The following is a 27,995-nucleotide window of genomic DNA, read 5'->3' on the forward strand; positions in this document are numbered from 1 at the left end:
TTCTTCCAAAAAAAAGGAGGGGGAGATGATAATGAAAGGACACAATGGGTGTATGACTAAACACAAGAAGTGTCACAGACAGGAAATAAGATAGTTCGTCCATCCATCCTCAGCTGCCGAGACATCAGAATACACACACACACAAATATCTCTCCTGAGGGGTGTATCCAAACATCTTTTCCTATAATCAACATCCAATGGGATCCATATTCATGTGTCTGCATCCTCCATGTTGCATACAAGAGGAATGTCCCTTTTGTAACCATGAAGAAATGTGCAACAGTGAGCAAATGACTGCTTAGCAGATTGCCACATCATCAGGAGGGAAACAGGCACGTTAAAAGCCGGTTGTGTCTATGCACAACAATGAAGCTTTATGTCTATATAAACTGACAAGTCAAATTGGACTCCTGAGCCCAATTCCCAGAATCATCACCATTTTGCTGTGATAGCTTGCCTCCTGCCTCTGTCTAATGGCTGAGCCTACCAAGGAGAGGTAGTCAGTATGATTAAAATAAGCATTAAGAGACTAGCTTGGTAATTAGCTCCTCACTTCTTCTCCTTTTATCCATCTCTCTCACCTCTCCCACCAAATATCGCTCAGGTTTGCAAAAGAAGTTGCCAGATTATTAGTTCATTACCGAAGTACCAGAACAGCAGAGGTGTGGTAGCTGTACCCCTGCAAATATCATTGGTCTGCATTGCCCATTACCCTTGCCCATGTTTGGGGCTACTGGAAATTGAATTCTGACACCTGGAAGATTACAGCCTACCTGCCTCCCACCTTGAAACATGCAGCCCAGAAACTTGTTTCCAACAGTGGACAATCAGAAGGTGTGTCTAGCAGCCACAAAAGCAAAATATGAAAACAAGAGTCCTGATATGCTCCATCACACACAAATGTGAGCATTTGTACATACTTGGAAAAATGCTTGTCAAATTATTTTGATGATCCCATGCATCAGCTGTGGACGCTGGATGTGTTCATGGTCCCTGAGAGGTTGTGAGAAGAGGAAATGGATGAAATGAGCTTGTACAATCCCTGAAGAAAATATATACATGCTATCCCACTTGAGCCTTTATGGAAAAAGGGTAGGCTTTAAATCAACATCACCTATAAAAATTAAATTAAAAGTTCAAAGAGAAACTGAGTTATATTCCATGCGGCAACCCCCAGAGACTACTCTTTTCAGGAAATTCAAAGTGGCTTCTGGAAATGAGCCATGTTAACATATCACAGAGGGCAGGGGGCAGGGGAAAAGAGAGAAAGAAAGAGAGAGATTACTACTCAGCCACACTGCATCTTTTTTCAGGTTTATTTACTGCTAGCAACACTTTTGAAAATGTTATTTATATCCCAACTTTCTTCCAAATGGCATTCATTCATTATATGCCAAATATGATTGGCTGTGATCTTCTTTACTAAATGCCATCGGTTGAAACACTTTCATTTCTTTACATCTCAGGGCAACACAATTTGAACTGTGTATAGAACACTTCCTTATCAATGGTTGAATCTACACGATGGCTGTATCCCAGCCCCACTGTGTAGTATCCTTCCCCCAGTATGACCCATTTACTGACACACACCTGTTTTAATCCAAACTAAAATAAGTTCTGAAAGCCACAAGGGACCCGCATTACACAGCCACATTGATGCAAGGGGGTGTTTCTACTGTGTGCACTGTGCACATATTTGTTGTATTGTTTTGTTTCTGGTGACATGACCACAGGACCTGCAGACTTTTTTTTAATGCCCACAATCTATGCATATATTTGTATATTCACTTAATGAAATCAGCCTTTACTTCCCCTTTATTCTGATTGCCCACTTGCACTCCTTGGTAAAGTGAAGCTGGTACAGAAGGAGGAGGTGAAATGCTGACCTGCAAATTTGAGCATACAAGCACCAAACTGAAAAAAGAAAGGAATGCCAGTACAAACAAAGAAACTTCCCTTCCATGGTGGGAATGATCAGGTGATCAAGGTGACCATTTGACTTAAGTGACCACCCACCAACTTGGCTTTCCCCTCACCGCATCTCCTCCCCTGATTCCATCACAATCCCAATTCGGGGATCGAAGCACAAGTTTTGAAACCTTGGTACTTCTCAGAGGAGAGTAAACTGGAGGCAGGGTGACCAGATATACTAATTGCAAAGGACAACAAGGCATTACAAAATGGAGAACATTCAAGAAAAATGTAAGATATGACCAAATGAAAGCTAAAAACACTCAAACCATACTTCTTAATCATGCTCCAAAGGGAGGACATTTTGAAATTCCTCCTGGACAGAATTCAAAAATATAGCTGTGTTAGTCTGTAGAATCATTATGTAGAGAGATTGTGTAGCCCCTTTGAAACTAACTGAAAGAAAAAAGTTGGAAGCATGAGCTTTCACAGACTTAAGTGTACATCCTCAGATGCATTTGGACTCTACATCCTCCAAATTGCATCTGAGGAAGTAGACTTAAGTCTACGAAAACTCATGCTGCCAACTTCTTTCTTTCACTGAGTCTCAAAGGTGCTATAAGATCTCTCTACTCCTGAACAGGTTGAAATGTAGGACATGTCCTGGAAAAGAAAGACATTTGATCAGCCTGACGAGAGGATTTTTTTTTAAAAAAATAGCCTTATGGTTTTTACATCACAAGGAGGGGAAGGTTGAGCATTCCGAAAGGACTAGGATCAAAGTAAGGACACATTATTTTCTTCTGTAGAGCCAACCAAAGTGTGTGTATGCTTTTACAATCACTCACCTGGCCTTTACACCTTTGACTTGTCTGCAAAGTAGAGGTTGTTTGGCATTTAACATATCATCATGCCACCTAACTGGCCTCCAGCCCATCTATCTGCATTTCCATCCATGCTTGGGCTGCTGTGCTGCTTTTATTGAATCCCTCTGTGGGTTTGGCTTTGTTTCGGAGGTCTGACTCAGAGAGTGCTTTTTGACAAACCTTTCCCTATCATGCATACAAAATGTTGGCTCTTAAGTGATTGCTTACACTCAGTCTTCACTCCTAACAGAGACAGAGTGCCTTTCTACTTTTCTGCAAAGGAGGGGCACACACTTGTTTATTTGCTTTGGCTTGTAGGGCACTTGGAGTTGCATGTCCTTGACAGCAATTCTTTGGCAAAGACATTAGCAACAAGGAGCCATGACTGACCAAAGACAAATTGCTGATAAAGGGATTAATGCGTTGGAGAGTCTCAGAGGCCTCTTTTACCTTGCTTGCACTTCAGGTTGCTTTGGAGCTCAAGGGCTTTCTCCTGAAAATGCTTCTTGAGATAAAGATGGCTGAGGTTTTGAAGCACATTATTCTTGGTAGAACGTTTCATTTCAATATAAGTAAATTATGCTTTGGACAATTATTTCAGATGGAAGTGAGGGATACTATGCAGATTCACTAAAAATGACAGTAATGAGTTGGCTTTTTGCAATAGCATCATGAACTATTTGATTCATTCTTCATGCAGAACTGGACAGTTTTTCTGCAGAACAACAGTATTTTGGGCAGAGAACAGTGCATTCAGAAAATACTTTTTTCATTTGCACAAAACCCATTGTTTGTGTGTGTGCAAATGTTGTTGATGTGCACTTTCAAGTCATTTCACTTATGCTGATCCTAAGGTCAACCTATTGTGGGGGTTTTCTTAGCAAGTGTCTTCAGGGAGTTTATGTCTTTGCCTCCTTCTGAGGCTGATAGAGTGTGACCTGTCCAAGGCCACCCAGTGGGTTTTCCTGACTCACCCAAGTAGTTATTGCTCAACAACCAGAACATCTTGTTTACTAAATGCCATCAGTTGAAACACTTTCATTCCTTTACATCTCAGGCAACACAATTTGAACTGTGCATCGAATACTTCCTTATCAATGGCTGAATCTACATGAGGGCTGTATCCCAGCCCCACTGTGTAGTATCCTTCCCCCAGTATGACCCCTTTAGTGACACATACCTGTTTTAATCCAAACTAAAATAAGTTTACAGAATTAAGCTACAGGTTTATGACAAGATAAACCATACTGTACTGACTTGAGCAGGTCACCTCATCAGTGGAAAGCCCAACAGCCACAAGCTAAGAAAGAATATTCAAAGACTTGGTGGGGACAGAGAGGATATTCTCAGGTGTCCAAAAATCCTTCTCAAGCTTTTGATTTTTTCACCCCTATTCCTTAAATACACTCTAATATTAGAGCCAGTGTGGCATAGTGGTTTGAATGTTGGACATCGACTCTGGAGGTAAGGGTTTGATTCCCTGCTTGGCCATGAAATCCACTGGGTGATCTTGGGCAAGTCACATTTTCTCAGCCTCAGGGGAAGGCAATGGCAAACTTCCTCTGAACAAATCTTGACAAGAAAACTCCATGCTTGGATTGCCATAAGTTGGAAATGAGCTGAGGGCACATAACAACAACATAGCTCCAATGCCCCCAGCCTCACCATCCCAGCCATTTAACCGCTGAAATGGGGAGGCCAGATGAGCAAGGAGGATTGCCACATTATAGTCCATGCAGCCCAAAAGTGTGCCTCTATTGGTGTGTAGTTGATCACTCTGTTGTTTTACTCCCGCAGACACACATGGCTGCATCATGACCATGTCAGTAGAAGGGGAAGGTCAGTGGAAGGAGTAGTTGACTAAGGCTTCTCTGTTGCTGGATAACTTCCTTCCCTGGGTAGCTGCCCCATCCCTACAGTTGGTCATATGACCATTCAGGAGGGAGGAGGAGGGGGAAGAAGAAGAGGAGGAGGAGGAAACTGAGCAAGAAGGACTGACTGACTGACTGTGATAGCCAGCAATAGGTCTTTCTTGGCTAACTACCCTGTTCCACTCCTGCCAGCTTTACGGGCAAGAGGGAGTGAGAGAGAGTTGTCAGTTGAGGCTTATCCCTCACTGGCTAGCCAGTGATAGATGAGGATCCTTGCTTGGCTACCCACTCCATCCCTTGAGCCAGACATGTAGGCAGGTGGTTTTGGGCAAGCTGAATCAGGAGGATCCCACATCATTAGCTATGATAGCTGGGAGTGGGTGAACCTCCTCATTGGCTCACTTCATGGTGGTAGGACAGTAACATGGTGGGCCTGGATGGAGGGACCACACCTTCCCCACCATGAGACATTCATTCAGCAGGGAGAAAAGTGTTTGAATGATTTGTTCTCCCTTGAAAGAATGCATAATTTAAACAAGCACAGGCCTACCACAATTGTGGGTGAGAAAAAATCTGTAACTTACTGATGGACTCCCTGTGTCTTGGTGATGTCACAGCATGCAGAAATAAGCAACTGAAACTATTCCAGGCAAGGCAATACAGTGGGAAAAAAGATGCTCCACCTTTTGAATACCTTGCCATCACTTATTTGTTAAAGGCACAATGGCTCGGCTCAGTAGAGGAAACATAGCAACCTACTATGACAACACTGAGCTTCCTCTTTGATTCACTATGGGAGTGAATACTATTTATAGAGAGGTCACTCATAGATTCAAAACAGATTTTATGTGGCCCTTAGGGATTCTTCCCATTTATTCTTTTTCCTCATGTGGTTGTTGCCTTTTCTTGGATTATAACAACCACAGTTTCGTACTCTCAAAGTTACAGGAGACTGAAACATTGGATACTGTACAGGTCATGTTGGCAATTTTTCCTTCGGAAGAAAATCAATACAAAATAATTAGTTTAACAGAAAAATAATGGGCAGGAAGTCTTGGGGAAAAAATCACTGGCAATTTAGAAACAGCTGTGACTTATATAGTTGATTCATTTTAATTTCCTGTGATAGAGTTCTTTATAACCACTCTCTCACAATTATCTCACGCTCTCAACTCCAGCAGCTATTGCTAATGGTGGCAAGGTCTAAGTTCCCCAATTATTTAATCCATTGGGCTTTTGTACAGTCACTAGGCCCAAGCGTTGCGTAAATAAAGTAATTCATGGATTATCCCTTTTCTGAAGTGTCCTTTATCTCCTTTGCTTTGTTCAGAAATGACAGAGGAAGAGTAACATAAGTATAACATTATCTGCAACGGAATGATTCTTCTCCCTCCATGTCCACTTTTAAATAGACTGCTTTATATCATGCAGTGGGTTCTAGGTATCTGCTGGGGTTTGGTCCCAAGACCCCCATGGATACCAAAATCAGTGGATTTTCAAGTCCCATTGTATATAATGGCATAGTAACATGGCAAAATCAAGGTTTGCTTTATGGAATTTATATAGTTTTCAAATATTTTCAAGTTGTGGATGCTTGAATCCATGCATAATAAATCCATGGACATGAAGGGCTGACTGTAATATAAATCATTAAAATATATTTAAACGGACAAAAAGCATATCAAACAATATGACATCATAAAACAAGATGGTTAAATTCAGGTAAAACATTTTAAAACACCTGGATGAAAAAATCTGGCTTAGAATCTGAATCTGGGGACCCCCACCATCAGAGGAGTTATCCTGACAAATTAAGGAGCAAGGAGGCTGTTTGGAGACCTTCTGTTCATGCCTTTCTGAAGGAGGCTGCTGAGGAATCTATACAAAAGATAAAGGTGGAAATACCTAGGGGATCCAAAGATTTTCCTGGCATCTCTTCTCACAAATGTCTCTGTGACATTAAACATTGAATCCTGTGATGACTCTTTCTACACTCCCTCAGTTCTCTTGCTTTCACCATTACCAACACACCAATCCCAGAGGTGGAAGCAAGGATGTTATTAATGTTGTTAAAGAGCACACCTCATAAAGAACAGCACTCCCCTTCTAACTGAAAGCTTCTCTTTAAAATGGGATCAAGAGAATCCCTTCCAGAAACTATGCAATCTTCTGATATGCATGAAAAAATCATTTTAAGCTACCTGCTCAGGACCCGATAGCTAGTTTTAGATATTTCACCAGTACTTAATGCACCCTGTGCAAGATTTTAAGGCAGCATTGACATGCCAACTTGAACCAACCAACTGTAGATCACTTGCCTGAATCCTGAAATGGAGTCCTCTGGGACCCTGGAATGGGATCCTATGTCTTGTATCCTTAGGAACAGCATACAATAAGCACTTGCCTAATACACTCCTCTGAAAGATATTTCTGTATGGACTTATGATTGTTGTTCTATGCCTTCAAATAGTTTTCCAACTGTAAAATCACTTGTGGAAATGGGTGTGAATGTAGCCTGATTTGGTTTGCTGTTGTGATGGTGATCGTTGTGTGCCTTCAAGTTGCTTCTGACTCATGGCAACCCTAAAATGAACATGTCATGGAGTTTTTGTGGCATAATTTGTTCTGAGGGGGTTTGCCTTTGCTTTCCTTTGAGGCTGAGGGAGTATAAATTGTCCAAGACCAGCCAGTGGGTTTCCAGTGGGGATTCAAACCCAGGTCTCCAGAGTCATAGCCCAATGCTCAAACCACTACATGACATAGATGCAAACAGAAAGGTTGTGTAGGCATAGTGTTAGCAGTCTTATTGCTGCTCTGCTCCTAAATAGGCTTTCCATGCATGCTTCCACCACAGGACAGTGAAACAAAACTCGTGGCCCACTGAGAAACTGATGGGCACTCTTTCTGATTGTGGCATCAGTGTCACATAGGATGCATGGCCATATTGATGATTGTTATGATACCAATACATTTCAAAGTGCCAGGATACAAAGTTCCCAGCACATTACCTATTCAGGTAGTGACAAAATACAATGTGAAAGGATCATCTCCCCATATTTACAGCTTAGGCTTGCAAGAATTCACAAAGAATCGCATCAAAAAGTGTGTTTCTGGCTGATTCCATTTCATATTCAGGAAGCATGTATAATTTGGATATAGCTCAGGGAAGCAGATGAGCTTTTGAACCCTTTTCTGAGCAGAACACCTCCGTATGAAAATAAAAGGATTTTGCTTCCTTTCAAACAAACTGGCGGTGGAAGGGGCTCTTGCATGAATATGTATATCTGTGCCCTGATATCAATGATGCATGGCTTGCAGAGAAAGGAAGAAGAAGAGTTCGAGGCAGCAATATCCTCCACTAAGAAGCATGGCTATACAATCACATGAATGATTCGTTGGCAATCCCCAGGCATTTGGAGAGGAATGATTTTTTACTTAACTAGGATAACAGGATCCAAGGCAAACACAAAACAAACAAGCAAATGCAACCCTATTGAATTTGTGGTAGCTGTTTATTTTCACTTTTTTAATGGAGTGTGAGAAAATAGAAGTCGCAATGAGATGGAAAATGACTAACAAGCCAGCAGAAACAGAATTAACATGGAAATTATAGAACATTACTGAAATGAGGAAGCTAACCAACTTGACAAGGTTTCAAAATGGCAAAACCATCCAAAAGAACTGTGAGATACAATGGGAGGAAAGTATACAATTTGGGGATAGATGTGTTTGTTTCCAACATACATCTGTTTTAATGAATGTACTGCTTTGAAAAACTTCACTGTTATTTTTGGCATAATATTTCTATCCAATGTGACAGGAAATCTGTAATCCTAAAATTAATTTAATGAGACCTGAATAGATTAAGAGATTAATAAGTGATCCAGGAACCCAATATAAGAATTCTATAAACACCTTGTTCATGCATTCCAGTTCATATACAAGAATTCAAGGGGTGTGTGTGAGTGCTCCAAGCTCTCTTTAACAAGATAATTAAACATTCATATAACTTGAGAGAATACATCATGCAAACACACCCCAAAATTCTGGTATTGTTGATACTTCATATTGTTAAAATGTAATAATTTTGCATTATATACTTTCATGTTTCTAGTGAAACCAATAGAATCTAGTGGTCTTTTGGGGAGGGATGTATTCTCCCTTATGAGACTTGCTAAGAAATAAGATCTTCAGGGACGGCCATTCTCGCATCAGAAATATGTAGAAATGCAACAGGACTTTCTTAGTAGAGATTCACACGGCTCGTTCCCACTATGATTTGCTGATTGGTGTATATGACTGTCATTCCCATTTGAAACAGGTTCTGATCCTACTTTGATCGATTTCTGACGTGATAAAGCGAAGCAAATGCAAAAAAACCCAGTTTTTCCAGGCCCTAGTTTTCTAGTGGTTCTTTTGTAAAGAATTGATCCTGGAGCATGTTTAGCAAGTGGGAACGATAGATCTGAATCACATCATTCTGGAGGGGAGGGACTAATGGCAGAGGGGTGTTTACCCTCTCTCCTAAGTTTTGAGTAGATCCACCATTCCCCCTCTTTCTCAGTGCTGTCATTGTGCTTGTGGTGTGACCTATAGGCACGCAATTTTTTGGCAGAAGTTTCAATTGATTGATTTTGCAACTACTTGCAATCAATGAGGCAAGTAATTGCAAAACCAATGAATCAAATCTTCTATCAATTATATATATATATATATATATATATATATATGGTTCTCAAGCAGGCACTGGCTGCTGTTTATATCACTGATGACACACAGATGATTGACATGCATTTTGAATTGGCGTAAAATAGTGGAGATAACATTTGTGCCAAAAAAAGAAACAATTACAAGGGGATAATGAAAAGGTCTGCTTTCATAGTGGGAACGACAGAGCTTTTGGAATTGATTTATCAACACAGAGTGAAGGCAAATCCCAAACCATTTTAAATGTAAGTGGGAACGAGCCAACAGACCCTGGAACACTCTGTATAGGCTTTTAGAGACATTGCAACATTTTGGATTGTATCTCCAAACATACCAGTAGCTAGCGCACTGGTCTCAAGAGTCCAAGAATGACTGCAATGTTCTGGACAAAATGAAGTTTTGGAAAACTTTTCAAAGGCAACTCCAAATAAAATGAATTACAGTAGCCCAAATGGGATGCATCTAAGGCATGCCTCACCATGGTCATATCTGGCATACCCAAGAATGGGTTTAGTTGAGACACTAACCTTAACTGTGCACACAAATCCAAGCATAAGTGAAACCTGGGCACTGGTTCAAAGCTGATTCCAAGAATACTCCTAAACTACTACTACTACTATTACTATTGCATTAGGATTTATTTATATAATGCCATCAACATGGCACTTTACAGGTGCAACAATCCAAAACATTGGGTCCTGCCAGAGGTGTATAATAATAATAATAATAATAATAATAATAATAATAATAATAATAATAAATTTTATTTATATACCGCCCTGTGGCGAACCAATCCAGGCGGTTTACAACATTAAAATAACATACAGCATAAAAACAATATATTTCCCTCCCCCCTTAAAAAGTTATTAAACAACATATCTAATTTAAAACCACAATAACTAGTTAAAATAACAATAAATTAAACAAAATAATACCAACCAATAAACCACTGCAACTTCAATTCTAAAGAAAAGGGGGCTTTGGAGACATTACTGAGGAGGGGGGAATCCTGAGATCCTGAGGCCGGGATATTTCAGTCTGGGAAGGCCTGCCTGAAGAGATCCGTCTTGACAGCCTTTTTGAAGCTGTCCAAAGATGTTAATTGACGGATCTCATCCAGCAGGCCGTTCCAGAGCCTAGGAGCGACAACAGAGAAAGCCCTCCGGGAGGTCGCCGCAAGCCTCGATTTTTGAGGCTGCAAGAAGTTCCTCCCAGAGGACCGGAGAGCGCGGGGAGGATTGTATGGGAAGAGGCGGTCTCTGAGATAGCTTGGACCCAAGCCATTTAGGGCTTTAAAGGTAATAACCAACACCTTGTACTGGGCTATATCTAAAGTATAGGCATACACACAGAGGGAAGGAAGGAAGGAAGAATAAAACTAAACTAAACCATACAGTTATAAAACAAATTGGCCTGGTCAGAAGATAACATTCAAATTGTGAAGGCTTTCATGGCCTGCATCCATACTTTTTTGTGGGTTTTTCAGGCTATGTGGCCATGTTCTAGAAGAATTTATTTCTGATGTTTTGCCAGCATCTGTGACTGGCATCTTCTGAAGGTTAGTGTCTCATAACCCAAAAAAACCACAAAAACTGTAATATTCAAATTAGCAGGCCAGCATATCATTGCTGGGTTGAACTGAATTTGCATCACTAATGTAACCCAGGTAGAAGTATTTTGATATATTTATTTAATTTCATTTGTATGCTTCCTTTCTTCTGGATTGGGACCCAAGGCACCACAAGAGAAATCTGATTGGTGAAAGCTTTCCCAATTGTGAGGCACTAAAGAACTGGAGTGATGAAAAATGGCCTGGTTTAGATGACACTCAACCATGAAGCTCTCTTTCACATGTTGTTTTTGATTATTATATTGGATCATGGTGGGTGAGTGGGTCCGTGGGAGGAGTGGGACTGTGGAGCAATCTTTTGGCCCTGAAATCTTTTTGGAGATGCACAGTCTGTCAAAAATGTCAAAAACTGGAACAAAACAAAATAGGAAATAACTGGAATTCCACTTCTGGTTTTCAAAAAATTATTTTATTTTTATTTGATTTGATTTTATACCTTCAGCCTGTTTTGTCACTTCTGGAGTCTTTTTGTTGTTATGAAATTTCTGTTGTGAAATTTCAGCATGGCCACACTTTTGTTCATGCTCAAGAGTTGAAAATTAGGCCTCAATTAATAAACAAATGCTGAAGCTAAAATAAACCTCTCCTTTGGAAGCATCAGGGACATAGCTAGGATTTTAGGAAAGGGGGGGGGGTCCAGACTAAGTGCCACCATTATAATGGGGCTTGGGTGTGGCGGCACAGCAGCACACACCATTCATTTTTCTAATGGAAGGGGGGTCCGGACCCCAAGAACCCCCCCCCCCCCTTGGCTACGTCCCTGGAAGCATCCTGTTAAGAGTAAACTTGAAACCCCAGCACTCCTCCAATCTGCAGCTTCCTAATGTAGGTAAATGAGTACAGGGCTTTTTTCTATAAACTGTGTTGATGGTTGGCTTGAGCATCTAATTTCATAGATAAACAATCTATATATAATCAACTAACTGGAAAGTTGCTCTTGCACGTGTGTCATTTATACCTCTCTAGATGACATGGGTGTCACTGGAAAACTATAAAATGTGTAAGATCTGTACACTCTCAGGTCCCATTCTCTGACAAGTATTTGTCTGACAAGTGCTGTAAGATCTGTTTGCAAGGTGATGGGGATATAATTCTTCACTAAGTTCTTCTCAAAGGAAGCAATGAGTTAATTTAAGCAATTTTTTTCCTACTGCAATAAATCTTTGAAAACCTTGTAGTTTGTGAAGTTTTGGGACTTATTCTCGGCAAATTTTGCATATGATAGTTTTACATTTGCATTTTACATAGAAAATAGCTGCTTCTTTTTTACTCAAAACAACATTTTTTCTGAGTATAAAATGATATTTCTATGGAGAAATATTAATTTCTGCACAGAAAAAACTGTTTACTGCACAGAAAATGCTGTTTTCTATGCAAATCTCCAATTTGAGAATTTTGCACACAATAAATCACCAAGAACATCATTTTCTGACCAGGAAAGGGCATTTTTAAAATCAATTTTGCACAGAATCAGTCCCAAATTCTTCTCATCAGAGTTTCTCAATATTAAAAAAAATGGCATTTTGACTTTTAAAAATATATTTTTGAATATTCTTTCCATCCTTACAAGGTGAGAATCTGGTATGCATTTCTTAATAAAGTTTTAATTCACCAGCTTGCCTTCCGTGTAAATTTTGAGGTGAAAGTGAAAGTTTACCACCTTAATTTTATTTATTTGTTTGTCTTAAAAAGAGCAGTCCATGGGAATGTGGGTGGGTGGGTGGGTGGGTGGGAGAGTCAGGGTTACAGCACTGCATTGAGGAAAACTGTAATACAAACATGATATAAGCAGGTGGTTTATGGCATCCTGTTAGTGAGTTTCAATAACGTAAGTCCCACTTGTACAATCATTACCCACTTTTTGGGTTGTTGCTGAAGTTGGAATTTTTTACCAACCACACAACAAACATAATCTCACCCTTTAAGTAATGCAGCCTCCCAACAGGGCCATTTCCATGCTGTTGGAGATCAGGGAGATCAGCAAAGATGCTTCCAAATATTTTCCGGTAACTAGATATATTATAAGGGACCTCTCGAGGACTCCTGAAGACTGTGTATGCCTGTTGCACTGTATCCAGCTACAGGAAAATAGTTGGATGTATCTCTGCTCCTCTCCTCCTCTCCACTGATATCAAAATGGCTGTGGGGAAAGTTGCACAGCTTAAAAGATGAGTTTTAGGGGTAGCAGACATAGCAACAGAAATGTAGCTATGTGCCCGATGTATGTCTCATGATGCAGGATCTCAACTCATATTGGGGAGGTACACTGCCAGATTATTTAGCAGGAAAATATGCTTCCTTTCCATGAGTCTCTTCTGAACAATTTCCTCTAGTGTGTGTTGGAGCAAGAGTTGGAATATGGGTTAGGAAAAGCACTGGCTATATTTTCAAGAAACCTTTCCAACAAGTGATACCATCCTTTCATTTCAGCATGTGATTTAAGGAACATTTTGTAGGCATCTTTTCTTCTGTGAGGGCTCAGTAACTCCAGCAGTGATAGTTTTACAAATATCCATATTTTGCAAAGTCATAAGATTATGAAAGCCTACATTCATTCACTAGTAACTAGAAATCATTCAGCTATTGAGAAGCCATTGGGGAGACTGAAAAGAAAGAATTTGCATGTCTGTTGGGGTTTTTCCCCTCCTTACTCACAAAGACTATTTCCAAGGCTTAAGAGCCAGTGGTGTGTGACAGTCAAAGCTCAAGTAAGCTATTTTAACAGCAACCAAAATTTTCAGAGTATTTGGAAATCAGCTTATGAATGCACTTCTATTCACCAGCTAGGCTTGACTGAAATGGAAGCCAGAAAGCTGCTAAGTCTTATGCCGAGCCACTTCCTCCAACCCCCCCAAATTGAAAATGATTCCTAATAGGTATTCCTGTGCCGCCAAAATGATTTATCATAATGCGCTGAATAAGATCGCTAAGTCAAAATATCTTTCCCTAAGTGATTTTCTTGCTGTGTCTCTGAATGTCAGAGGGAAAGAGGCAGACACTGCATGCTGAATACCACTGCTGGTTTAAAAGTTTTACACTGAATAATTCATACTTGGGAAAGGATGAGCTTTTATTCCATGTATATTATGGAGAATGTTCAGCAACAGCAATGACATTAAGCCTTGGGTTTGTGTTTGGACTTCTTCTATACCAAGATCTGTTTCAACCACAAAGCCATACCAGTCCACCACAATTTTGGTCCCCCCCCCCCCCGCAATGTTTGTAGTTACAGTGCTACCTCGGGTTACGAAATTAATTCGTTCCGCGGCGCCGTTCGTAACCCGATACATTTCGCAACCCGAAAAGGCTTTCCGTTAGCGCTGGAAAGCCGCTAGCCGCGCTTCGCATTTAAATTTCGCGCCGAAATGAATTTCGTAACCCGAAAAATCTTTCGTTACCCGGAACAGTTTTATCCAATCTAACTTTTTCGTACCCCGGAAATTTCGTAACGCGATCAATTCGTATCCCGGGGTACCACTGTATTAAAAATTGCTTGGGAAATTTACATGTTTAGATTACAGCTCCAAAAATCCTTCAGCCAACATACTAGCTGTGGACTTCTGGGAAGCAGAATTTCCCAGTTCAGAGACTGTGGGAAAGTATTGTGACATGCAACAGGAAGGAGTCCTTTATAAGTGGCTAAGCATTATTATAAAAGTGCCATCACCAGGCTTCAGGAACATCACATCTCTAGAGCATCTGTGACATGAGCTCCTCTATTGGGAAGGAAAACGAATGTGCTTCTCAGAAGATCTCTCTCAAGAAAGTATATATGTGGAGTGAAGGAGATGACACACTCTACAAGAAATATTGTGAGCAAACCTTTGCATCCTGCCATGATTGAAATTTGATGAGATCACCAACATTGGCCATCTTTGTTCTTAAGACTTGTAGGTCCCAAAATACAAAGCCATTCTACAGCCATTCTACAATATCCACCCCAGGCCCTGAGCTCACTATTTCTCAGTGAATCTGATTGACCTACATAACTGGTTAACTGTTTCTAAGGGGAAAGTAGTTGATTCTTTCCATCCATCTGGCAAAATGTCCTAAAGCACCAGACACTTTGGACTGCAAGAATGTCAGAAAAGGTAAGTTCTGAATTATCTTAAGGAACCTTTCCTTTTGAAATCAGCCTTTATGTGCTGTAATGTGAATCCTGGTTAAAATGAATGCAGTATGTTACAGTTCTATATCTTCTGACATTCCACAGATGAAAATGAGGACAAGTATGGCCAAGTAACCTCAAAGTGTGGTCCAGATGGCAAACATTATTAATGACAAAGAACACACAAACTAGGAGGGGCTAGTTTGCTTTTACTTGAGCCTTCTGGGAAGGGCAAAAGCCTACCCCTTCCTCCCCTGAGTCATTTGAATACAAATTCAGTTTGGAGCAATTGATATAATCTGAGGACAAAGGGGGAAAGTGGGGAGAAGGGAAGGAAATTGGGGATTTTTAAAAGCAGCTGAAAAAGTGAGATTATAGGACATTAACCATGACTGTTCCTGCTAAAGAGGGATAGTTGCAGGGTGTATTATTCATTCGTACCAACTAATCAGCTGATCATGAATCAAGAGCAAGATTATTTGTAGACACCTTTTTAAAATGGTGAATGCCAAACAGATTGTACTTGATCCAGACAAGGTTGAACTTTATCCACAAAAAAAATAAAAGCTTGATTTATCAGGCCTCACCAGTCACAGAAATAATCAAATATTAAAGCTTTTTCAGCTCCAACATACCTCATTGTAGATGTTGTCATTTCTGCTGAAATCTCCAGCCCTCCTGGGAAGTATATGGACGTGCACATGCTAAACATTAAAAAACAAAATCAAGTTAAACCAGATCTTAACCATACTAATGATATCTTGGACTGTGATTTTACAGAGATGTTGTAAACTTATGTTTGTTTTGATAATTTTTATATTGTTCTTAGTTTTGATTGAGAATTGCTCCAAATGGAGTGGAGATCACGTGGCTCTTCAAAGGTTGTTGGAGTGCCGCCACCACTTTCCCTAGTCAAGATAAAAATAGTAAGGGATGCTAGGAGTCGCAATCCAACAATATCTGGAGTATCATATGATTCCCCCTTCTATCCTAAAACTACACATGACATGAGTGGCTTATAAATACATTAAGTAAATACATGCATTTTATGCTTTGTAAATATGCTTTATGTACTGTATTTCTGTTATTGAAAAGTGACTCCCATGGCATTTATTTTTCCCCCAAAAGAAAAACAGGAAAGAGAGGGCAAGCTGCACAGAGGTGTGAGATGCTGAGAAGCTTTATTGAAACATTAGATGTTGTCAATCCAAGTTTCTAACAATCCAAATGACAGTTTATCAGACAGTTGACTGCCAAGTCTTTAAAGTGACAAGTGTTACAATTTATCAACCTAGTTGTCAACAGATGAGTTTAAATAAAGAGGTATGGACTATTAGAGAAAAGTGTGTGGGCCAGAGTTTTAATAAGAATATAAGAATAAGACAAGATATACTAATGTCACTTGGGATTCCTAAGTGTGCAAAAGACCATCCCAAGATATTTTCCTGCCTGATCCAGCGTAGCTAATGGCAACCCTAGACAAGATGCATGGTCTCTAAAATCAGTCATTTAAGCAGTTGAGGCAGAAATAACTCTTCCTCTATCTGGCAGTAAAATTATAGTAACAACAAAATGGATAACTAAGAATTTGCACGACACATCAATATTTGCTGCCTGTCTCAGTAGTCTAATCATAAGAGTGGCCCTAAGAGTAATAATATTCATAAAGCATTAGGTGTGCTCTATTAGGTGCATATCTGCATATGGATGTGACCCTCCACTGTGCCACAAGTGGTGAACAATCTAGCCTTATTCTGGAAATGTTCGGGTATGCTAAAGAAGTATTTTTTCCCCTATCATATAGCTCAGAAAGGGTACATCCCCCATGTAAATGATCAGATGCATAAATAAATCTTCCTGTCAGAAAGCTGTAAAAGATTTAGAAATCTTTAATACCTTTGTTTGTTTCTTCTTTTATGGAAAAAATATGTGTATTTTCCCTTGCAATTTTCCAACAGATGCACTGACATCTCATTAACACAGACATGCCCCTCTTGACCAATGTGGGCTTGTGCATATTTCAGAAATGCACAAAGGATTTTATGATAAAACATTAATCACTGTCAATGAAATAAATTTCACACATTTACCATTTCTAGGTTTAGGCTGAGGAATGGGAAGAGTAGGGAAATGAATGCATTAGTTCTTTGGCCCAAACCCTAATAGCCAAAGATGCTTGAGCAGAGAATCCTTTTGAATTCCGTTGCAGTTTGTGTTGACTGTTTAAGGTTCATTGGGCTTTGGCTGGAGGTAACAATTTGGGAGCTATTTTTCAAGCACCGTATTTGTGCTGGTCTCAGCAAATGAGACCTTAACTTTGCGGAAAAATCCGGGCCACAGGCAGATTGCTCATTGGAAAATCTAATGCATATCCCTTACTGTGAAAGGTTCAGTTTAGGGGAAACTATTCACTCACTAGAATATAAAGAAATCTCAGTTGGGTGGATGTAATGTGGTGGTGTTACAGCTTGGCTGTAACAAGTTATCCTACAAATCCTAATATTGTATTATTTGTTGTTGTGCTTGTTCTAACTGCTGTCCATAATTTTCCGAAGAAGCTACAAACAGTTATTTTTCAGGTTAAAAATGATTCTTTTGAGTAATACATCAGTGATCGTGTTGTGATAGTGTATTATACTAATACATCACAAGAGCGATAGTGCTCTTATGATGTATTAGTGTGATGCATCATCTCAGCATCATTGCCCCAATGATATATTGCTTAAAACCACACTGCACACTTAAAAGCACTCATTGGTACCACGGGGGCCTCATTTGCACACTCATTTAGAAAATTAAGGGTATGTTGAGGAACACCAACAAGATAAAGGAATGATGCTATATAAAGTGGTAGCAAACAGAGCTCAGAAACTACTGCTCCCAGCATGACCACTGGTCATACCAACTGGGAGAGTTTGGCTGTTCTTGTCAAATGCAAAGTTTTTTCCAACTCTGGCTATAAACAAATAATTTCTAAGGAAACCGTCAGTCAATCATCTGTTACATGTATGGTTAAAATAGTTCCCTTTCTTCTAGCGATTGGTCTAAAAATTTGCACTCTGTTAGCTATGCTAGAAATGGGAATTGGGCACCATTAATGTATGCAGGATTGCTGTGTTAATCATGTGTGAAGCCCACCCAAGGAATGCTGATTTTCATTTTATGTTGCGAAAGCAAAGCAGATGATTTCCTCAGCCAGTTGAAATTCTCTGCTGGTTGTGCTTTCATCCCATCAGTGCATTATTGCTGGGTTGCTTTATTTCAAGACCCTCTGAGGATGTGTTTCCACAAGGATTTTAATGTCTTATCAGGATACACCTTCAAGGCACATGAATGTACCCTCTTCCCCCCCCCCCCCACACACCCTTGTCATCATAGATTGCATAACTGCACAAATCACACATCAGTTAAAGCTGGAAATACGTTCATATCTAAACACGCATATTTCACAAAAGTTTTTGTTTTCCACCTTAACTGCACCATCCCATTTGTAAACATATTGGAGATGTAAACTATCCTAAGTGGGTATACTAACTGAGTAGCCCTTCCCCTCTATACATCCTCCCACAGTGTAGGTGTGTATATCACATTCATTGAAGTCTAAAATAAAATGGAAATAAACTATCATGATAGAAATTAATAATAATAATAATAATAATAATAAATATCAGCTATTTTCATCAGACAGATACAGTTTTAGATAGTCTTCTTGGGGTACACTGTAGAAATAATACAGCTTGACACCACTTTAAGTGTCATAGTTTCATCCTATGGACTCCTGGGAACTGTAGTATTACAAAGTCTTTAGTTTTCTCTGTCAAAGAGGGTTGGTGCCTGACAAAACTACAAAGTCAAGGATTCTGTAGGATGCAGCCATGGCAATTAAAGTAGTGTCAAACCACATTATTTCTACAGTGTGGATGTATCCTGTATATCCAATGTGGATATATAAGAAAATAGTAAATACATACATACATACATACATACCTTTACACCTACTTTTAAGAAGCCATTTCATCCCTGTGATAAATTTTCTACAATAATACAATGTACAGTAGGCATTGTCTATGCCAACCACAGTTTGTTTGTTTTTTATTTTCTGTCATAAGGTTTTTAGTTGTATTTTGCTTTAATCTTGTAAAAAACAAACAAACAACAGACTCAGAATACAACGTCTGTCTCATGCTGACATCTTTACTGGGCCAAACAAAAGTTATAAACTACATCACCCTAGTTTTCCAAACATCTTGGACCTCTTCACCTGGCAGAGATATTAAAATGGCATGCAGAAGGAAAAGTGGCAATATTGTGATCATGGTATCTGTTTTGCTGAGAGATGTATTGGATTGTCTTTTTGAAGTTAGAAAGAACCCCACCACCATCACCACCCTTCCTAAGAACTGTTGCTGCTACTATCCAGTATGAAAGTCTCTCTGTTCTCAGGTCTGAAGACAGCTTTAGTCACTGAAACAGGGAAAAAGGATATCAGCAGAAGCCAAATCAGGTTGCTTTACCTGGTGTTGAAGTGCTTAAACCCTCCAGAAAGAAAGAAAGCAGTACCCAGTGTATGTTTATGACTCTCTGTGTTATTGTCTTTGTTGCCACTCAGCTGACTGCCACTCAGATACACTTTCCATCTGTTGTTGTTATGTGATTTTAGATTGTTTCCAACTTACGGCAACCCTAAGGCAAACCTGTAATGGCAAAATTTGTTTAGAAGAGGTTTGCCATTGCCCCTAAGGCTAAGAACATGTGACTTGCCCAATATCACCCAGTGGTTTCCATGGCCGAGATGGGAATCAAACACTGAGCTGTAGTCATTTCCATCTGTACCCATTTCTTAAAACATCTTGCAACAGAGTGCAGAAGCAGTGATCACTTCTTCCTCCTGCATGTCATTTTACTATCTTTGCTTGGGAAGCTATGAAAGCCAGTGTAATGTATTTTCTGCCTTTTCACTGGCCCCATAAATTTATCATTACAGGATGGATTTGGGCTTTTGTTGTTTTCTTTTCTTTTCTTTTCTTTTCTTTTGCTTTGCTTTGTGGCCCGCACTGGTATCCTTACAATGTTCTTTAGTCTAAAGATACCAAATCTAGCCTCAACAAGGAGATCATATAATTGAAGAGATTAATTTTGTTTCAGTTCCTTGTGTAAAAAGGAGTAAATAGAAATGGTATTTGAAACCCACTTCCATGTCACCCAACTCCTGGGTTTTCATTCACCAGAGATTTTAGTTTCCTATAAATTTCAAGTTTCTTTCTTTTCTTTTTAAAGAAGAAGTTTAATTTATGATTCCAAAGACATGCACGCCAACGTTTGGAGAATTAGAAGAATCAGCAAATGAGATTTCCAATGGCTGGATAGCAATTTAGTGTACTATGGCTAGTATATACCTGCTTGAAGGTCTGGAGTGGCGCGGCGTTTTTTCCTGTGGAGGGAAGCTGTAGCCGCCAAACCGTGCGGCTTCCCTGTGCAGGAAAAAGAACCTGCAAAAAGAGGGTTCTTTTTCTGCCACGCCAGTTACATCTGAGTGCACCAATGGTGCACTCATGACATAACTGGCACGATGTGACATGTGGACGCTATGCATGCGTTATGTCATAATGACCGCCATTATGCCACCGCCAATACGTGCTAGGGTTAGGGACCGTGCAGTTGCTGCACGGTCCTATAACCCTAGCACAGCACAAGCATGGTGTTTTTGCACCATCTGTACCATGCCTATGTAATTCTTTGGTTTTCCATGTAAAGCATGGATCAGAACAGATTGTGTAAACAGAAGGTACAGATTATGGTAAAGATTCTTCATCAAACTATGATCAGAGGCTATGACTTTAAGGTGACAGTTACATTGCTGACCATATCAGTGAATTGTGGTGATACAAAATGGGGCACCACACAATTTGCCCCACTGTGTAATGGGACCTCCCATTGTGCAACAGGGAATATTGTACATCTGAACATATTGTGTATCAAGGCTGTAGCACAACAGCCATGCTGGCTGGCTCAACTTGAACAGTGGTCCTGAAAGTGTATATAGGTCCACTCCTGTGAATAAATTGAGCAATGACAGAATGCAAATTTATACCATTATTAATTTGGTTTATGTTGTAGTGTAGTGGTTTAAGTGTTGGACTATGACTCTGGAGACCAGAATTTGATTCCCAGCTCAGCCACAAAACCCACTGGGTGACCTTGGGCACGTCAAACACTCTCAGCCTCAAGATAAGGCAATAGCAGACCCCTCTGAACAAATGTTGCCAAGAAAATCCCATGATAGGTTTACTTTAGGGTCATCGTAAATCAGAAATGATTTGAAGGCACACAACACACACACACACACACACACCTTTTCACAAGGATGCCAGTCCATGTTAAGATATTATGTTTCCTCCTGGGATTTTTACAGATGTGCTACACACAATGATGTCTGCATATGTGTGTTTAAACAAACAACAGGCCTTCTTCAGCATACCCTGAAGTCCTTAAAAAGCACAGTCATCACAACAAACCTAAGACAGACCCTAAGAATGAAAGACATCTGATATTTATGCAGTAGGTAATTGCAAGATTTCATTGACTCAGGATGCCTCCCTCTGGTCAGCTCTGTAATGAGAAATAGAAATGTTGTGCCCAACTTTATTGTTAAAATGGCAAAATATTTACCTTGGCATATGGACCTCTTAGAACCTGCAAGGACACTTTCATGGTTTGTTCACCTTTACTGTTCACATTAGGATTTTATAGAATGCAATGTGCTGTAACAAAAGCCATCCATTCTATTTAGACAACAAATAGGTTGTGTGGCTGTTTTTTTAAAAACTGCTGTTTTTATGTTTTTGGATCACTATACCCGCCATCAATATGAACAGCGGGGGCTTGATTGCAGGGAATCCAGGGTTTCATTGTTGTTGTTGTTTTAAGGTTATGAACAGAACATACATAATAAGCTGAATTCTCCCTACTGTTACCGTAATAGAACTGTGCAGGAACAGCAAGAGGCAATTACATCTCAAGTGGTTTCCTTTTCTTTTGCTTTCATGTGGGTAATGAGGGTGGAAGGGGGAAAAATACCCAGCAGTGTGGAGTCATGGGTGCCATGCAGAGAGAAACATCTGGAAAAGGCAAACTTCTGCCTCTTTCTAATTTGCCTTCCAATTTAGCAGCCTACAAGGAGGCCCTTTGTTCTTGTTTCACTTGTTTCCATTCAACAAGGCCCACTTTAAGAAAGCAACATAATCCTGCACTCAGCCCTCAAAGCAGGTCAGCCTTGGCAAAGCAGGAAAGAGTCACTGTAGACTTCTCACCTTGGCAACACTGTTGTGTATAATAACTCACATTCTCTCTCACACACGCACACACACACACACACACACACACACACATGTACATGCAACAGTACGCAATAATGTTATTTCCATCTCTACATCGCAGCCCAGTGGGTTGAGTATCAAGCTAAGACAATGCCTACTCAGTAGTATGTCCTAAGAGTTCAATTATTGGGCATAACATTTAGGGAAATTTCACAGTTGAAATGTGTGTGTGTGTATCTCTATGGGGGTGTTCCCACTTGGCAGATAAAGTGGATTATTTGGCGCAATTCTGATTCGGATTATGTTCCGGGAATAATTCAATTTTTTCCATTGTTTCCATTACCAAAAGGGGCAAATTACCTCGATTCATTTAGACCCTGTTTTCGTTCCCATTTATTTCAAATCACTTTATTTTAAAGCGGATTAACTTGCTCCCCGTTCCCATTTGTGTCCACAAGCTGTCAATCAAGCGCGTAGACTTCAGACGTCACAAGTCTTGGGGTTTTAGGGGAGGCAGCCAATGAAAATCAGCTACATCCGAGGCTCTTCTGTTGTTTCTCCCCAGACTAGGCGGAGGCTTGGCAAATCGGATCAAGGAGGAGAAGGCAGCAGGCTTCATTATTGGGGAGAGAATCTTTGGGGAAGAGAGAAGATAAGGCTCAATTCCCCCCCCCCCTCAGATCCCTGGGCGTCCAGGCTCTCCTTTCCCCAAAATCGCTTTGCCTCCCCCATTGCTCCCTGGGCTGTCTGGGGTGCGATCAAGCAGGGATGTCCTGCAAAGCCCATCTGCTGCTCAGGCAGAAGTGAAAAAAGAAAAAAAAATAGTTTAAAATGGTGTTCAATGGCTCTTCTCACACATCAGTCTATGAATGAGCAGAGGGGAGGTTGCAATCCACCGGGGGAAAGTCTATGCGAATTGAAGAAAATGGCGCTGGTGATGCAGAAAGAGACCAAAGAGGGTGACACCCCCAGGCAAGCCCCTTGAGTGCTGATCCTCCCATCTCCAGGTTCCCGCATCAGACACCCTTGTCATTCCCATTCGGATACAGCGAATCGCACCCCGCTTTCAAAAATAACCCACTTTATAACCTACTATTTTTTTAAACCAGTTTATAGGCATCTAATTCGAATTATACGATATAATTCGATTTTGAATCGAATCGCAGTGGAAACGATTCCGGGCATTGAGGAACTAATTCGGGCATCAGTGGGAATGACACCTCTTAATTCGCTTCATGATCCGCTTTATAGGCAAGTGGGAACACCCTCTATGTCTTTGTATAGAGGTGCAAGCTAACAATATGGCAAACACAGTCTTCTCTCTGGCTCGCTCCTCCTCTTTTCTGTGCTCAACCTCTAGTCTTATCTTGATACTCAATCCACTGGGCTGACATGTAGAGATGGAAATAACATTACTGTGTACTATTGTCCTGGCCAAGAAAGAGAGTGTGACTTGCCAAAAGTCACCCCATGGGACTCCAGGGCTTTAGTTTTAGTCCAACATTCAAACCACTACACCATGCTGGCTTTCAACACTTGCCTAGTCAGTAGTATGTCCTAAGAGTTCAATTAGTGGGCATAGCATTTAGGGAAATTTCACAGTTCGAATTTAGTACCAATAACCTCCTGAATGCTATGGTTGTTAATGTTTGAAATTCAGGAGACGAGCATGGCCAGCACACACACACATGCATACATACATACACAGAGAAAGAGAGAGGGGGAGGGAGAAATACAGGGGTGTTGAGTCTCTCTTATCCAAGATGCTTGGCACCACAGGTGTTTAGGATTTAGGATTTTTAAATTTTTATTTTATTTTATTTTATTTTGGAATATTTGCATATACATGATGCAAATCTTCAAGATGAGACCCAAGTCTGAACATTTAATTCATTTATGTTCATGTTATAACCTGAAAGTAATTTTATACACAATATTTTAAATAATTTTTAACATGATGTACACTGAACATCAGAAAGCCAAGGTGTCACTATCTCAGCTACCCATGTGGTCTATGTTGGATTTTGCAATATTTCAGATTTCAGAATTCAGAATTCCAGATGCATGTGCAGTGTGTATTATACATATATTTAAAGCCTGGCTTCACATTCAAGAAGATATAAAAAGGTTGTGGAGAAAAAGCAAGAAGCACTATTCAGGGCTGGGCAATTCCATATAGTTTTGAACTTTGGTCCCCATCAGCCCAAATTATAATGGACAAAAGGGAGAGATGGTTGAATAACATCTTGCCAACATCTGGAAAGATCACAGGCTGCCCATCCCTAATATAAAGGAACAAAAGCTGTGGCTTATTTTGCTCCATGCCACCACCAGCTTGTGCTGTCAAATTTCTTGGGCGAGAGAATTTTAAAGGAGCAAAACCAATATGAGAAAGCCAGAAATAAGAAGCTTCTTCAAAAAGGCATGACAAATGCTTTTAGGGGGAGATTGGAAATATTAACATGACAAATAGGGTAATTTGTTACTCCCTCTTTCTCATAGCACAACCATTTGTTATTCCTGATTATATGACTCCACTTGTTCTGTAGAGGATGCCTGATCTCTGTGGAAGATTTGGTTTAATACAGCTCTGTGGGGAGTCAGATGGTTAACCTGCTGCCAGTTAGAAATACATAGAAGTATCATCAACATGGTGTTGACAGTTTCAGAAAAGTCAAAGATGTTGTCCTATGCATCATTCTTCCCAACCTACACTTTCACACATAGCATAGCGGTATAAGCAGAAAGTCTTCCTGATGAATTTCACTTCAACACCAGAATCTGGTATGGTCAGCCACTTGCAAAATACAATGGGAATCCACTGCCAATAGGAGACTTCACACACAAATGTCCTTCTGACCACTGCAAAGGAGAAATTTAGGACTAAGGGAAGTTGCTGCTGTCTTTCATTTCTCAATGGAAGAGACTACTCAGCAGCTGTAGCAAACAAAATCAACAGTGAGGAATGCTGGGAGCTGAAATCCAACAGCATGATGGTGGTGTTGGGCAAATAACTCCTGTCCCTGCAATAGAGCAATATAAGTGAATCATCTAAAGTCCAGCCTTTCCTTCTTTGGTTTTCCATTCACTGCCAGATGGTCTCCAGAGGCTTGCAAACTTCTGAAGAAAAAGGAAGTCTGTCACCTATGTGGTCCATGTGGCTGAGTCCTACAGTTCTTCTTCAGGCTTATAAAGTGTGTGTCCTTTTGGCTGTTATGACCTGCTGTGATTGCTAAGCTAGTGTGCCTGATGCAAAGATTACGATGCAGCAGACTTTCCCAAGATGAGATCCCGAAGATGTGCCTAAATAGAATACCCATCAATTCAAGGCTAAGATCCTTCATTGCTATGGCAGATCATAACATTCTGTAGTTATTTAGTTATTCTCTAACTTTTTTACGGTCTGGGTGGCCCTTCCCAGAACCATGTAGTATCCAGAAAGAATGAGAGAGGTCTCCACTAGGCAGCCAGCTGGCTCTGTTCCTGAAGCCTCCTGCAGGAAAAGAATACCATTTCCTGGACTTCTGAAGAATCCCCAAGAGGTCCAAGAGAATGCCATTTCCCTCCTGTAGGCAACTGCAGAAATAGAGTTAAGTGGCTGCTGGACTGTCCCTCATCTCCCTCCACATCTTCCTTGACCCCTAAATGCATGTGAGGAAGAGTACCCTAGCAAAATAAAAATAAGTGGCCTGTGGAAGGGGGAGAGTGGGTCGAAGTGCTGAATTCCTCCATCTGCCCCCACAACAACAAAATTACATAGGTCAAGATTTAACAGCAAGGATTGTAGACTTAGCCAGCATGGCCAACAGTTAGGGCTGATGGAAGTTATAGTCCAAAACATACAGAGGGAGATCCATTCAGGAATTGCTTTCACTCATGCATGTCCCAGAGAGTAGAGCTGCATTGCTGACCCTGCTTCCAGACCTTTGTGCTTTAGCTGGAAGGTCAGAAAGGGACATCTTTGCACTTAAATCTACATACAAACATCTTTCACAACTTCCAGCTAACATGCAGGCAACATCTGATAGACCTTGGAGCAGGTTCCTTTTTTGAACTGGCTGAGGGATTGTGAGAGTTGTGGCCCAAACAAGTAACATCTCCAAGGGCTGACATGAGGGCAGTGCCATGAGATACAAACCTGATGCCCTCCATGTTTGTTTTCTGTTTACTAGAGAAGGCAAAATCTGAACTGAGCTATGTGAACATTCAATCCAATGAGGGAAATAGAAAAGCCAATGGCCATACTGGGGGTGGCAGTGGGGGAAATTTGGGGGAGATATAGACCCAAAAGTAATTTGTCCATGCTCTGAGATGCAAATAAGATGAATAAGATGAAATCCTCACTCCTTTGTAAGTCTAGTCTATACCTGCAAATTCACAACCCATCCAGTCTGCTCCTGCATTCACCTTCTGCCACGATGAACACACATTGCTTTAACATTCTCTCTCCCCATAATCACAGTTCTTTAATTTATGTTCCAATAAAATGTATTATAATAAACATTTACTGCTCAATGAATAAACATTTAAATGAAACTCCTAATGGGGGGGTTACACACAACCCGCAGCAATCCATGGCTTTTGTCATGTCTCTCCTTGCGCTAAATGAGAGTCATTTCCATAATCTCTGCATTATTGCTTAAGCCTCCCTTTAGGAGCATTTTACCAAGTAGAATTTCTGTGAAATATTATCAACCCAAAGAAAAGGAGGGGAAAGTGTTAAGAGGATTATCAAATTGTCCTGTTAAAGGAACTGTGCCAGTTTTTCACATCCCTCCAGAGATGCTAACACAGTAATTACGGTAAAAGCGCTTGCTAATGATGACTTTGGCCTGCTGCACTGCTGCTTTGGGTTTCACGTCAGAGACCTGGTAGACATGAAAAAGATGAGGGAGCAGATAAAGATTAGGGTAAGAAAATTCTTTTCTCCTGCCTTCTGAGGTACAAGATATATTTGAGATGCAACATTCCTTCCCTCCCTTCAAAAAGAATACCTCTCCCAAACAGTTGCATAATGGTGCCAGCCCTAAAAATTAATTGGAAAGGTTGCTGGGGAAAACAGTGAAGAATTTTCTAAAAGACAAGAAACTAAGCCTTCTGTGAAGAGCCTAAGCACTGGACATGCCTAGAGGAAAGGTATGACAGCTTTCAGATCTGTCAAAGTACAGATAAAGGAGGCAGAGAGTGTTGTCTATGATCAGTGGAAGAAATGCTTTTGGCTAAATTCAATGTTAGTCCTACCCAGAGAGGAACCACAGAAATCCATGATAGTCTAATTCAAGCCAACGTGACTACTCTAGGTAAAAAAAAATGAGTCCTTTGGTATGAAAGATTCACAGGGGAAAAAATCCTGACAGTGCCACATCCAAGAAAATATAATGATAGCACTGGGAGAATTAACTGTCAACTGATAACACTACCTATCCTCTGGCAAACTGTGACCTGTTAACAGATGAGCCTGTGCAAAGAAGAATCTGCAAAGGTAGGGTTTGCCCTTCCTGACTGGTTTGGGATAATTCATAAGCGCAACAAATTGTTAATTATTTAGATTATTGCTGTGTATTTAGCACCATCCAGTCACTGTTC

At 40.4% G+C, this 27,995-nt stretch overlaps 1 protein-coding gene across 2 annotated transcripts in view; it reads right to left on the reverse strand.

Annotated features, from left to right (window-relative positions):
* The window catches only part of FHIT (fragile histidine triad diadenosine triphosphatase), a 1,019,791-nt gene that overhangs the window by 142,663 nt on the left and 849,133 nt on the right, over positions 1 to 27,995 (reverse strand). The window contains exon 5 of one of the 2 annotated variants that reach the window (XM_089494397.1): positions 15,729 to 15,797. The exons of the other annotated variant lie outside the window; for it this stretch is intronic. Within the exon in view, the coding sequence (XP_089350523.1) occupies positions 15,729 to 15,797 (69 nt within the window). The remainder of the gene's footprint in view (positions 1 to 15,728; positions 15,798 to 27,995) is intronic. 2 annotated transcript variants of the gene reach the window in all.

Source organism: Sceloporus occidentalis, unplaced genomic scaffold, assembly GCF_023333645.1.
Source record: "Sceloporus occidentalis isolate IW3139 unplaced genomic scaffold, rSceOcc1.0.p SCAF_1, whole genome shotgun sequence".
Classification (NCBI taxonomy): domain Eukaryota; kingdom Metazoa; phylum Chordata; class Lepidosauria; order Squamata; family Phrynosomatidae; genus Sceloporus; species Sceloporus occidentalis.